The 14,815-nt window shown below is 52.4% G+C and overlaps 1 protein-coding gene across 3 annotated transcripts in view; it reads right to left on the bottom strand.

Moving 5' to 3' along the window:
- TBCD (tubulin folding cofactor D) overlaps positions 1-14,815 on the bottom strand; it is a 177,164-nt gene that overhangs the window by 34,209 nt on the left and 128,140 nt on the right. For all 3 annotated transcript variants that reach the window (XM_082679819.1, XM_082679820.1, XM_082679821.1), the window contains 5 exons: positions 12,428-12,501; positions 10,797-10,914; positions 9,432-9,492; positions 8,099-8,121; positions 1,868-1,899 (listed from right to left, as the gene is read on the bottom strand). In XM_082679819.1, the coding sequence (XP_082535945.1) occupies positions 1,868-1,899; positions 8,099-8,121; positions 9,432-9,492; positions 10,797-10,914; positions 12,428-12,501 (308 nt within the window). The remainder of the gene's footprint in view (positions 1-1,867; positions 1,900-8,098; positions 8,122-9,431; positions 9,493-10,796; positions 10,915-12,427; positions 12,502-14,815) is intronic.

The raw sequence follows: 14,815 nt of genomic DNA, 5'->3' as shown, positions 1-14,815 counted from the left end.
GTCAGGAGCTCTGTGACAGCTGTGGCTGGGGGAGACCCTGCCCACACGCCCTCACTGCACCCTTGGCTCCCGTGCTCGGTCCTACCAAGGCCTCACCCCACACACGCCCTGCCCCCTGACAAAGGAACTACCTGGCCACCCAGAGGCCCAGCACTCTCCAGCTTGGTGGCCACTCTGAACCCCAACACCCTCCCACCGGCCAGGGCCATCCCTTCCCTTGGGACTCCACTCGCCACGCCGCTCCTCCTTGGACGGAGGTGTGACGTGCCAGACCTGCATGAAGTCACCGTGGCCACTGGGCCCTGAATATGCACAGGCTGGGCACGAAGATCAGAGCAGGAGCTCCAGGTGGTGGGGGGCCGTGGGGAGGGCCTTGCAGCTGGGTTGCAGCAGAGCCTGGCCAGGCACCGCCTTCCTGGCCTGCAGACCAGCCAAGGTCTGAGTACAGGGAGTGTCCGGAAGCTCAGCAAGGCTGTCTCTGCAGCGCCTCCGAGGATCTGCAAACTACCTCTACTCCTAACAAAACAGAATCCCAATCAGGCAAGGACTGGGGCAGAAGGAGAAAGCCAGCAGTTCTTTGTGAGGAAGAGGATTTGGGACAACCGAGAGCAGTAAGGGACCCTGTAAACCCCTTCCCAGGGACAAGTGGCTACTGGCAGACATGAACTCTTGGAGGGGCAGAGGGGAGAGGCAGGGGCGCACGGGAAGAAGATCAAAAAGGAACAGTGGGAACTGGCAGAGTGGAATGCTCCAGAAGGGGACACGAGTCCCAGGACGGAAACACACAACCACATGCACCAAAGGGCCCAGAAGATAAGGCCAGGGGACTCCACCGAGTACTCACGAGCTCGGGCTGATCCCAACACATGACTGCAGCCTGGCGGGAGGGGGCCGGGCAGGCGCAGTCAGGACTGCAGGTGCTACCCCACCTGCCCTCTGGCGTGCCAACCAGCCCGCGTCCCTGGCCAAGCAGACATGTTCTGTGGTCACCCCCTGCAACCCCAGAATGCTGACGGCACGTCTGTCACATCGACACCAACTGACCCCCACCCGCCCTCCCCCTCCCTGGGTGAGGGGCTCTCCTGGACCCTGGCCCACCATGGGGCCAGGACTGACCCAGCGCCTGATTAAGCACGGAGTCCTGGGTTTTCTAGTAGGTTTAGCTGAAAAGGCTTCAAGAAATCTAGATATTTACATGTTGGCATCTCTTGAGTTCCCTGCAAACATTTAAATATAATCTTAAAAACTGTTCTTTGCTCTACAGTTACATTTAAATATTGTATTGAAGAGGGAAAGATGGCCACATTTGACATCCCTAACTTTATCATCCCCTTCTCACCCATCCCACCCCAGCCACCAGCAGCCCTGTGGCTACTAAAATGTATCAAAACCCACAGAAGCTGGGCTTTCCTGGTGGCACAGTGGTTGAGAGTCCGCCTGCCGATGCAGGGGACACGGGTTCATGCCGTGGAACGGCTGGGCCCGTAAGCCATGGCCGCTGAGCCTGCGTGTCCGGAGCCCGTGCTCCGCAACGGGAGAGGCCACAACAGTGAGAGGCCCGCGTACCGCAAAAAAACAAAACAAAAACCCACAGAAGCTGAAAATTAGAGCCTCGAGTGCACACACACAGGAGAAGCAGTGGGCTGGGCAAGTAGCCCCGGGGTTACCGTGTGCAGGCCAGGTACACCGCCATGCTAATTCTGGCCAGAAAACCACCCCGCCACTTGTCCCTGCAAAGGGGCCCATCAGGGAACTTGCCAGTGTTGAAAGCAATGAAGTAAATGCCCTTAGGACTTTTTGTCTTCCCTCAATGGTGGGAAAAAAGGATCACAACCCAACATCTGCAGCCTCCGTGGCTCAGACCTACCTGCTTGTCTCATGAGTTCTCCTCCCAGACCCCTGAAAAGTAATGAAAACATTCAAGGTTAAATCTCCTGTTACACAAAACAACATAAAATATCCTCACCAAGAAACATATGTAACTTCAGGCTCCAAAAAGTATTATGATGTTAAATAGCTGCATTTGTTGTTGGAAGTATGAACTACTTTTTATGAAAATACGTGCTGTGACCGCCTTCTAGACGATTTTCAGTTTTTACTGGAGACTCTAATCACTGGTACTAATCACATCACACAATCACATATAACAAATCCCAAATACTGTTCAACTCTTACTTTGTAAAAACTAAAGGAACTTAAGGCACTAGAAAGATACCATCATCCAGCAGGACTGGGGAGAGGAAATGCTGCCCGTCTGGACCCTGACTGACCCCGGACGCTGACAACGGGAAACTGGTGGACGTGAATCCAAGAAACACTCCAGGGAGAAGGTAGGAAGTTTATGAGACTGCCTCCTGGCCCAGGTAGAGGAACAGGATTCGAGTTTGCCCTCCTGCCTTAAATAAATAGAAAACTGGATGAAATAAACAAAGGTTCAGATGCCGAAAAACAGAGGTCTTGGGAGGAGGGAGGGAGCAGCTAAGTCCCAGAGCCCAAGGCATAGCCGTGAAGCCCAGCAGAGCCGCCTGTCCTGCGGAGTCAAGAGGTTGAGCTGGAGGGTGGGGAGGCCGAGGCGGCTGAAATCTGAGGGGCTGGGGAGCAGCCCAGACAGCGCTGACCTCGAGCTGCACATGCGAGAAAAGAAACTACCTGAGCCTGAGAGGAGAGAAATGCTCCTAAGGAGAAGGCAGGGAACTTGCTGGAACCCATACGGGCAGGAGGAAGCCCCCGTGAGCCAGAGCACAGGCCTGGTCACGCACAAGGCGTCAGCAGAAGGGCCGCCTCGGCAGCCGGTCAGACTGTGCTGGCCCCGTCAGGCCTTCAGAACAGGGCTTGAAAGGATTCAACCAATCCCACCAACCAAACACCACCAGAAAGCAGCAGCCGGTACCCAGCGACAAAAATACCACAAAGCCTGGCACCCAACAGAACTACCAGGAAAGCACGACCCACAGCTCCAAGAAAACCAGTCCACACAACCAGACCCAGAAGCACCCAAGACGACGGAATGAACTCGCGGGGTCAGAACAGCTCTTAGTTTCTGCACGTGTCCAAGGAGAAGAGGAGAGAGACTGAGGCATGAGGAAGACACGAATGGAACCTCAAGAAATAAAAAACACAGATCTGAAAATAAAAACTGCACTGAGTGCAATCAATGAAGACAGGAACAGAAAGCAAATTAATAGAAACAAAGAGGTTTAAAAAGATACTGCTCAAAGACTAAGTGAATCATGTGAAAATGACAGAGGAGTTCATTTAAACAGGCTCCTGTGGGTCAAATACGGGACAGCTTGAGCAACAGAAAGAATAACAATGATGTTCCTGGATTACAACGTACTGGGGGGCGGGGAGGACCCGTGAGTCTATAGTGATACATTAGAAAGAGAGAGCAGGGTGGGAGTGGGGAGCGACGCTGCTCTCTCCAGACAAATCGGAAAGCGAACGAGGGGATCAGCCAGTCACCCTCTGGCAGGCCGCAGAGCGACGACTGATTCAGGCCAGGCAGGCAGGCACTGGACACTGGGGATCCATACATCTCGAAGCCACCGCCTCAGGTCAGCTGCCAGCTGCAAGGGGACACACCCCGCTCACGGGCACGTCTGACCTTCTGGAGGTCATCCCTGAACCCAGGGATCAACTCAGCGTCTCTACTAGGGGACAAGTGCAATGGCACAGCCCCTTCACAGGCAACACCAGGGTCCACGCCAGCCATGCCATGGGTAAGCCAGGTCCAACCATCAGGGAACAACCCAGCAAACCCACAATGTGGAATGTTACACAACACAACCGGCCTGAACTCTTAAAAAGAGACTGTATCATGAAAAACAAAAACGGAGGGGACTGAATGACACCAAACACGGTACATGAACTTGAGCAGGTCCTACTTCAAAGGGGAAAGGCTACGGAGAGCATTTGAAGATGACCTGAAGGAACCTGCGCTCACAAGTCACTGAGGTCACACCGACTCTCCTGGGTGTGGTGGGGACACTGGTTGTACATGGTTACACAGGACAAAGTCTCTGCTCTTCCCTGATGCTTTCTCAAGTTTTAAAGAGGAAGCAACATGCCCGCAACTTACTTTCCATAAAGAGAAATGATACACATATAAAGAGAGAGACACACACACACTAGCTGAGATAAAACAGTCAAAATGTTATTAATAATGGGAGAAAGGTGAACAGGTATTCACTGCACTAATTTTATTTAGACCCATAATCCCTCAAGATAAAATGTTGGGGGTTACAGAAAATCAATCCTTGCTATGCCCTTTCCCAGGAAGACTTCCGAGCACAGTCCCCAACGTCATTCAGATCGCTGAGAAAGCAACTGGAGGCCCCAAAGAGACCAAGGGGCCCGGGCACCCCTGGGGCCGCACGGCCACAGCTCCCAGGACACCGGGCGGCCTCCCAAGGGCTGACTGCTCACTCACAGAGGGGCAGGAGCACACCCTCCAGGGGGTCAGAGCATGGGGCTGGTGCAAATCCCACATGCACCTCACGTTTCCCTCCAAGATCAAGATCCATCTCCCTCGACTACGTGAGCTGCCGTCTCCACTTACCAACAGTTCACATTTCTTTAAGATTAAGACTTTCACGCTTCTGTTCTGCAAAGGAAGGCCTGTCACCACTCCTGCAGGAGGGCCTGACACTGCCAGGTGACATGCAGGGACTGGGAGGTGGCCATCACAAGCAATGAGGCTGCCATGAACTCAAGTGTCACAGGAAATTCAACAAGGGCTCCCGAGAGCACTCCAGGCCTGCTGACGGGAAGCACTTGCTGGGTTTGAGAGTTCAGGCATTCCCAGTGAGACAGGAGCACCAGGCGGCCTGGCCAGGAGTCCTCACCCTCCTGCCCCTCCCCAACAGGGAATTTTCCTTCCAACCTGCTGGACACAGCGAGTGCTCAGAGCTCTCACCGCACACAGAGGTCCTCCCAGCACAATCCCACACGGCCAGCCAGCACTGACCACCCCAGGGTGTCACGGGGCAGCCCCATCAGCTTGTCAGAACCTACGGGATGCTCCAATCCTTTTGCCAGTGCAGAGGGATCTGCAGGGCACATGGGACGCACGACTCTAGCACTAGGCAGACCTAAGGGGTCCCTTCAAGGACAGAGGATTTATTTCCACAGCCAAGGCCGCTTCCTGGAGGTGAGGGCCAAGGAAGGGTGGGTCTGGCGCTTTGTCCCAGATGTGGGAGGTCACCTCCCAGCCCCTAGAAGGTTCTGCTGGACAGGATCCTCTGTTTACCTGGGCCGGGGGCCCTGCTGGAAGGTCTACGCTGGTGCCATCTATGGTGAGGCCTCAGGTCACAGGGAATCAGCTCAACCCAATGGAAACCCTGGATGCCAAGGCCTGGAGGCGGGGGGAGGTGGGGGTGGTGGAGACCCTCCCTGAGTGGCAATAGCTGTGCATGTGGCCACAGGGAGGATTCAGCGTGACTCCTCAGGGAAGGGACCCAGGAAGCTGGTGCCTGGCCTATCCTGGACTCTGTCCTGCGGGCCTTTTATGTTGCTGATTTTAATCTGTATCCTTTTGCTGCAATAAGCCATAACCACAAGCATAATGGCTCTGCTGAGTTCTGAGTCCTTCCATCAGCAAGCCACTGAGCCTGAAGGTGGTCTTGGGGACCCCCAAACACACAATAAGAAAATAGTCCAAGGAAATAATGGGGCTAAGCTGGATCTACAAGGTCAGAAGGACTGGACACCTCGCATTCAAGCCCCGGCAAGAGCCTTCTGGCCTGGTCCTGTGGGGCCATGTGACTCCCCCTTCTGTGGTCACTGCCAGGGCCTCTGGCCAAGACCTGTGTGGGAGTCACACTTCGTGAACAAACACTGCTGAGGCACCCAGGCCCGTCCCACCCAGAGGGCCTCTGTTGCACCAGAGGCCACATGCATTACCTTCCTACACTGGCCTCACTGAATGGGGTTATTTTCTATTTATTTTTGAGATTTATCACTAGAAAAGAAAATTCAAAGGCAAAGAGCAGATGTGCATTTGGAATTTGTAAGATGCTAACGGATTTCATCAGAAGCCTTCAGCTCCAAAGAAAGCCGCACACGCACACAACATAAGCACAACGGCCCTGGGGTGGTCGGTGGCCTCCACACACAGCTCACTGCCTGCCTCATCCCTGGTTAGTCCCGTGGAGTTCAAGCCATTTCGCCAGAAACAAATGAACATGTTTTTATGTAAGGGGAAGTGAGTCGCTCCTTTCTTTCTGTTAAAACAGATGAAAAGCAGCAGCATCAGTGGAACAGCCAAGAGCAGCCCATGGGCCTCCCCATGGGAACCCCCTCCAGGCCTCCATCCAGGAAGCAGGAACCGGGAGGCAGAGCCATGCCCATTGGTTCAGGTCTACACCAGGCCTCACCCACCCAGGAGGAGACTCACTCAGCAGAGTTTATCACCTGCAGGATGCCCCTAAGGGAAGGACAGTTAAACAGGGAACAGACACCACCAAAAAGCCCTGAGACCTCGGCCTGTCTCCACACCAACCACGGAGGCCAGAGACCACGGAGAACATGGAGGGTCCTGACACAGGCGTGGCCCACATCCTGGAGGCGCTGCAGGATGCGGAGGAGCCGCTCGCACCTACGCGCCCACTTGGTCGCAAGGAGGTCCGAGAGGTGGCCAGGTCTGACCATCAGTGAGCAAACTGACCACGGGCAGACTCATCCCGAAAAGGGATTCTGAAATAAGGCAGGGGACGCAGGCTTAAAGAAGATCAAGTTTAAATTATAAGCACCGACTGAGACCAGATCCATATCAGCAGAGGGTGACGCCAGTTAACTGTGAGGTCACCTGAGCAACCTCTGAGAGAAGCCACCGTGTGGCCCCAGCCACCCTGGGCGGGGAGGTCACAGCAGGCCCTGGGCTGCCAGGAAAGCTGGAGGCAGGGAGAGTGGCCAAAATGAGAACACGTCAAACAAGAACAGGCTGACATCCACTGCCCTGCACCGTGTTACATTAAAACACAAGAAAGGGCTTCCCTGGTGGCGCAGTGGTTGAGAGTCCGCCTGCCGATGCAGGGGACACGGGTTCGCGCCCCGGTCTGGGAGGATCCCACATGCCTCGGAGCGGCTGGGCCCGTGAGCCATGGCCACTGAGCCTGTGCGTCCGGAGCCTGTGCTCCGTAATGGGAGAGGCCACAACAGCGAGAGGCCCGCGTACCGCAAAAAAAAAAAAAAACAAAAAAAACACACACACAAGAAAAACGAGATGCAAGCCACAGTCTGGGAGAAAGTTCTGGCAAATCACCTGTCTACAAAGAGCTCGTGTCCAGAACATGACAAGAGTGCTGACAGCTTAGTAAGAAGACTACAGAGCATGAGATTTTTCTTATGAGCAAAAGATCTGAACAGTCACTTCACAGAAGAGGGAGGACAGCCAGTCCACACAGGAGGTGTCAAGGTCACCAGGCCCCAGGTATGCAAACTAAAGTGGTGATGAGCTACCCCACACCCAAGGATCAGCCCCACCCCAGCGCTGATGAGGACACCTTAGACACACTGCACCGCATGACCCAGCAACACGTCCACACTAAGACTCGTACGCCAATGTTCACACAAGCTTTATCCCGAAGAAGCCAAAAGCTGGAACAACCCAGATGCCCATCACCTGGCGAGCGGAGAAACACACCAAGCACACACGCCACAGACCACCACACAGCACTACAGAAGAACACACCACCGTACGCCAACCACACGGTGAATCTCAGAAACAGCACGCTCGGTGACAAAGACCAGACCCCAAGGCTCCACAGGTTGGTTCTATCCGCACGACATTCAGAGGGCAGACCACAGCCTCCAGGGCAGAGAAGACCCACTGCAAAGGGCAGAAGGCAGATCCAGGCGGTGCCGCTGCTGCAGGTGGACTGTCCATAGCCACCAGCCCCGTCAGACTCCACAGTCAAACGAGCAAGCTTCTCACCACGTCGTCAGTGAAGCTCAGAATCCAACCAGGCTTTCATGGCTCTTCACCCCCTCAAATAGGATAAGCACAGGCAACTTGGCCAGGACCACTCGGGAGACACCCATGACTAGGGGCCCAATATTTTCTTCACAAAACATAAAACTTCAGGTGTGTAAAGCTTACCTGTATAACTGACGATCATAAAGCTAAAAATAAAGAATTGAAAGTTACTTAGTTATTTAAATTACTAGGATTTAAAAAATAACACAGCAGGTATATAACAAGCATCAAAAGGATAACAAAAAGAAACACACAGGTGGGCGTTTCCCAGGAGGGGCTGATGGAGCCCCTCCACTCTCCAAGAGCACCTCACTAACAAGCCCCTCCCTCACAAGACCCACCGTGCATTACCACATTCAATCCTCACAACAGCCCAGATCCCTCCTTCCCTCACCTGGAAGAGAAACCAGGGGTCAGAGAGGGGAGGAAGAGGGTTGCCAGCCAGCGAGGGGGGGCCTGGATACCCGGACCTGCCCCCCCGACAGCCCCTCAGGCAGTAAACTAACCCTAACGGTCCTTCTCTTTGCAAGGAACTCAGAGAAGCCATTCACAGCATCACCACTAACTACCATCCCAGCCACCACTCACTGAATGTTCATGCTGCGCCAGCAACTCCACTCAACTCTCGAATGCATTCTTTAATTCTCACAGAAACTCAAGCAAGTAGGTCCCACTATTACCCAGGCTCTACAGAAAAAGGAAGCCGAGGACGGGGGACGGTCCCCGCACTGAACCGCCTCCTGTGTTACACGGCGTCAGCCCGGCTTGACAGTGTCAGGTGAGCACCAGACTCCACTCTAAAGGTGAGAAATGCACCTAAACAGATGGTACGGTTTTGCCAAAATGGAAAAGAAAGTTAACGGCACCAAGAGGACGAGGAGGGAAAGACGTCAAAATGGTGAATTATTACATAAAGAGCTAAATCTTAAAGAAAACAAAACTCTACTCAGAACAACAAACAGTAAAGCCGTTTAACATCTCGAGAGTGACTTCCAGGTTATCCTATAACATTAAGACCTACAGTTCATACTTCACCAATTTTGATTCACAGAAGCCTTTGAGAATCTCAAAAACCCAGAAAAATGCACACACCTCCTCCCCAGAGAAGTGCATACACAAACCCTGGGTGTGACTTCAGACTCGGGGTTCCCCACCATGGAGGCACAGCTGGGGGTGCAAGGCCTTCGTGCTTGTTCTGTGTGCCACTGCCCACCCGCCCTTGCGTGAGGACGCGCCCGAGCGAGGAGGGTGGCCAGGCTGCACAGCAGGACTAGATGAGAGGCGGGTGCTGTGCAATGTCCAGCGGAGGACACCTGGCCACACAGAAGAGCCCGAGCTCACCCCAAGGGTTTGCACCACAGCCCCAGGACTGACCCTCGGGGCTTCGCTTGGGGGCAGGCAGGCCCCAGGTACCAGGAGACCTAGAAGAGGGGCGCCCCAGAGGCTGCACACTGACCTGCTGGTGGATCTGCTTCAGGCCCTGCACGGCCTTCTCGTCTAGGAAGTCCGAGATGGGCCTGCGGGAGTTCAAACACAACGTGTGAGGTCCTGGGACAGCGTCAGGGAGACACGCATGCAGGCCTGGTGGCCCGCCAGCTCCCAGCCCGCAAGCACCTGCAGGGGCATCCCTGAAGGTATATCCACTCAAGGGTGCAGACGGAAGACCTTCTCAGTCAGCGGTTAGCAGACAATAGAGACAGGGCTGTGATGAGGCGCCTGCTTGAGAGCGGGGACCCCATGTTCGGGAAGAATCTGCGGCCCCGGGACGGGGAGCAGCCCAGCTCCCAGGCGCCCCGTGACTTGCTTTGGAAAAGAGTACAGCGGCTGAGGCTGCGGTCAGGGCCCTGCAGCCAGTGGCCTCACTGCCGCCCTGGACAGGCCTGCTCGGCACCCAGAAACCTGGATTTCTGCAGGGCTCTCCCCATTCCCTAACTGCCCAGACTGTTTGCACAAACCACGTGGATTATGCTGAAACCTGATTTCTTCTGGGAGTCTGGGATTTGGGTTCATGGCAGGTAGAGAACCCACACGACCAGCCCCCAAAAAACCCCCGGGGGCCGGTCTCTCTAGCCTTCCCTGGGGGGAAACGTGTTGTCACACGCACTGCCAGGGGATTAGGTGAGTTCTGCACAGCTGCACCAGGAGAGGATTCCATAAATGCCAGGTCTTCGGCCAAGCCCACAGGTGCCATTTCACCCCCTCGCTGATGTCATTCAAACGGACTGTGGGGAGAGAAGCAGGGTCAACTCGGACCTGCTATCACTGTGTCCCCAGGAAATCACCTCGAAGGACAGGAAGCCACTTAAAATACAGTTTTCCCCAAGCTGGAGTCCAAGAACCACAGCACAGACATCACAGTATGCTCTGAGCTTTTGCCTCTGAGGAAAAGTCAGTTGGAAAATCAAGTAGGAAGACGAAGCAGCTGCTTCACAAAACATTCTCAACATTCGGACCTTCTCAGCAACCCCAAGCTGCGTGTCTATTGTTATTTATACTAACTGAGCCAGCAGAAAAGGCTCCTGGTAGACACTTTTAAATTTATATTCTCTGGTATTTTAAATTATTGAAAGTGATAAATGAACAAAGAAAACTGAATATATGAGCTACTCAACACAAACTCTGAAAACGTGTCTTTGCTTTTACAATCTGTTTACCTCAGAAAGAGCGAGGTGACAGGAGAAGCTCAGAGAGGTGGGGTACCCCAGAGAGGACAGGGGACCACTGACAGATGTCGTCAGGAGCACAGGGCCCCTGGAGACCATGCCGCCGGCACAAAGGAAGGGGCGCGTGGACAGGGCCCCAGCTGTGACCCAGCTCCTACCTGCCCTGTTGCACGGCCAGTGTGTACAGGCTGTGGGTGACCTCTGCGCAGGCGAGCACAGCCCCGTGCCGAGTGTGTAGGTCTGGACTCTGTGTCATCGACAGCAGACGCGGGAAAACTGCAAAGGACACATGGGAGATGCACACAGGGTGACAGACGCAAGGGTTCAGGATCCAGGGGAGAAACAAACCCACTCAGTTATCTCTGTCAGGATCATTATCTCACAACCAAGGCTAAACTGAAGTCTCTGACATGCCAGACTTTGTCAGCAGACACTAGGGCAGCAAGCAGGAATGTGAACGAGGATGACACTTGCCCCCAGACAGCACATGCTCTTCGGGGCTCCGGACACAGGGTGGTGACCCAGGGTGAGAACAGACAGCAGGGAAGAAGGAAAAGAGACTGTTTTCCAGGTCTTTCCTGCTGTTCAGGGGCTGCCAGGGCTCTGCCCAGGGGGCAGGGAGGACAGAGGCTGGGCTGCAGGACCCTACAGCAAACACACGGTGCCTCAGCCTAGAGCTCGCCCTCTCCCGATCAGAGCAGAGGAAGCCTCCACGCCTGTGCTCTGGGGACAGAAAGCAAAGTCAGACAGTCCTTGCAGCCTGGCAGGGAGCGCAGACAAGGAGCCGCACCCACAGCGGCTCTGCTCCACCAGCCCCACCAGCCCCACCATCCAGGGGGAACCACAATCACAGCCGGGCGGAGGCCACAGCGTCCTTGCCAGGAGAGGGCCCACACAGGCGCTCAGACGTGGCAGCTGGTAGCGGTCAGTGTTTAAGAATCAGGGAAATCCCTTATCCTGGGGCGGTCAGCACTCTTGAACTGGGAAGAAAGTGTCCCCTTCATTCAGGCAGCAGGATTATCATAAAAGGAAAATAAACACCAGGTGAGATTCCTGACATTAAGCTTAATTAACAGACCACGAAGCTGAAAGGGCCCTTAGGAGGTAACATGCCCCAAATCTTCATTTAAAATCCCAGAGTGTGTGATTAAAACCAGTAACTCCAAATGAAGAACCATGATCCAACCAACAGTTACTTCTCTAATAAATGTCAGTGGGAATAAGTATAATGTGGAGAAATTTGTGTATTGTTCCCTAAATTAAAATCAGATGCCTACTTATTCCAAGTGGAAAAAACATGATGGAACATATACAGGTTCTTTCCTTAATGATAAGGACGTGTCATCAGTTCAGACTGGCTGTTCTGTTCTTGAGTAAAGTGCGCTCAGGCCTGGCCCAGGAAGTCAGCAAATCCACTGCAGCCCCAGGGAAGCAGCTCACTGTTAAATATGTTACATTATGAGTTACTTCACTTGTTGTTTTAAGGCTACTTCTGAAACACACAGTGTGCAGCAGATCCATCGATTCCTGCTGGGATGGCGCAGGAATCCTGTGGCTCCTGGGGACACACACACCTCAGTGGTCACAGCACCTGCGCTCCCAGAGGCCATGGTACCTCGTTTGTGTTCTGTCCCTGATGAAGCACAGACAAGTTCTTCAAAGCCTTCTCAGCAAGAGAGAGACCCCCAGGCCTTGGAATCAGTGAGGGGGCCTCCGGGGCTTCCTGCTGCGTGTTCGTGCATGTGTCCGTGGTGCACACGCATGTGCTAGTGTGAGGAGGAGCGCCTACCATGACGGGTGCTGTGCTCGGGTGCTCGCTGAGCCAGGTTCCGCAGTGCCTTGGCCGACAGCTCCCTGATGGCCCTGGGGGGCGGGGCAGAGAACACTGTTAGTCCTTCATTTCGAGGATTCTGGCTTTATTCAATTATAGAGAGGACAGTGCACCGGAGCTGTCAAATGGCCACTTAGTCAAACACTATGAAAACAAACACAAACTAACAAGCAAGTAAGAACCTCTGCTCATAACAAATGAGGGAGAGAGACTTCACCAAGAGGAGGCACTACATGCAAGTCCCCGTCAGGACACAGCTGCCATCTGCATGGCGCTGGATGGCACAGTATGTCTCCAACCTCCTGCACCCCAAGGGATGCAGAGGACGCAAGTACTGGAGAGCCTGTGAAACCACCACTGGGAAGATCGAGGGCTAAATGAGGGAAGCTCGTGAGGCTCACGCTAATAGACAGGAGGCATACATCACATCAGTGCAAACACTTCCAGTCAACGCACATCTGTTACATTCTCAACACACAGAACAGAAGGACGACCCCAGGACGGGCTAATGAAGCCGAGTTCCCTCCGGAACCTGCCAGGGGCCAGACAGGTCTGATCAAACCTTGAGGGCGACTTGTGAAGCTGACACCCTCCCCCACGCCCCCCCAGCCCCGTCCCAGCACTAAAAGTCAGGAGGGCACTGCCAAGAGCTCTAGACAGAACAGGAAGTAGTCATTTCCTTAAAATAATAATTAGGAGGACTACAGAACAAGACAGAACATGATAACGATATTAAAGAAGAAACATGCAAAAGGGGGCATCTGCATTTTGATCATTATACGTTCCAAGTACACAAGCACCAGAGAGAAGCACTTGGAGGATGAAAGTGGATGCTGGGGCAGGAGATTCTTCCCCTCCTGTGTATGACCGGGCCTCTCGATGCCCCCAGACCAGCTTAGGGGTCTGCTTCCAACAGAAAACAGCCAGCTCTTCAAGGCAGGGAGGTCTCATGTGCTAAGAGCCCATTCAGGAAGCCACTTCTGAAGGCTCAGTGATCAGGTCTCAGAGCAGATAAAGCCCCACAGTTGCCAAGGAGGCAGCTATTCTAACAGGCTTAGTTACACTTATCCTCTAATTAGTGCACTTTGAGGATAAGCTTTCTGTATTTAAAAATATTATATTTACCATCTAAATGACAGACCTCAAACTATAAAACTCTTAGAAGAAAACACAGGGGAAAAGCTTCATGACCTTAGATTTGGCAATGTTTTCTTGGATGTAACACCAAAAGCACAGGCAAAAGTAAAACTATATACACTGATAACAGGTAAACTGGACTATGTTAAAATTTAAACGTCTGCACATCGAAGGATACAAGCAACAGAGTGCAAAGGCAACCTACAGAATGGGAGGAAATATCTGCAAATCATGTATCTGGTAAGGGACTAACATCCAGAATATATAAAGAACTCTTACAACCCAACAACAGCAACGAAAACCAAGTAACTGCATTTTAAAATGGGCAAAGGACTTGAACTATTTCTCCAAATATGATATACAAATAGCCAACAAGCATATGAAAAGATGCTCAACGTCACTAATCATTAGGGAAATGCAAATCAAAACCACAGTGAAATACCATCTCACACCCCACATCCATTAAGATCGACACTATTTAAAAAGAAAAAGAAAGAAAGAAAATAACAAGTACTGGTGAGGATTTGCAGAAATTGGAATCCTTGTGCATTGCTGGTGGGAATGTTAAATGGTACAGCCATTATGAAAAACAGTATGGCTTTTGAGATTAAAAATAGAATTACTATTTAAGCTTACAATCCCACTTCTGGGTATATACCCAAAAAACTGAAAGCAGGGTCTCGAAGAGATATTCATACACCCATATTCACAGCAGCATTACTCACAACAGCTAAAATGTGGAAGCAACCCAAGTATCCATGGACAGATGAATGGATAAAGAAGATGCGGCATGTATATACAATCGAATATTGTGCAGCCTTAAAAAGGAAGGAAATTCTGACACACGCTACAACACAGATGAACCTTGGAGGACAGTATGTTGAGTGGAATCAGCCAGTCACAGAAGGACAAATCCTGTAGGATTCCATATGAGATTCCTAGAGGAGTTACATTCAGAGACAGACAGGAGAATGGGGGCTGCCAAGGGGAGGGAGAGTCGATGATTAACCGGGACAGAGTTTCAGTTTTGCAAGATGAAAAAGTTGGTTGTACAGAAAGGGGAATGTACTTAGCTGAACTCTACACTAAAAATGATTAAGATAAATATTACATGTATTTTACCACAGTCAAAAAATTTTTAATTATGTTTATTTTGATACATAAATTATTTGGGGTATGTCTAAGTATCAGAAAACTTTTTTTAATTCT

The sequence above is a fragment of the Grampus griseus genome (genome assembly GCF_964374135.1).
Source record: "Grampus griseus genome assembly, chromosome: 20".
In the NCBI taxonomy this organism is placed as follows: domain Eukaryota; kingdom Metazoa; phylum Chordata; class Mammalia; order Artiodactyla; family Delphinidae; genus Grampus; species Grampus griseus.
The sequence above is the reverse complement of the archived record's forward strand: the minus strand, read 5'-3'. Positions and strand labels throughout refer to the sequence as shown.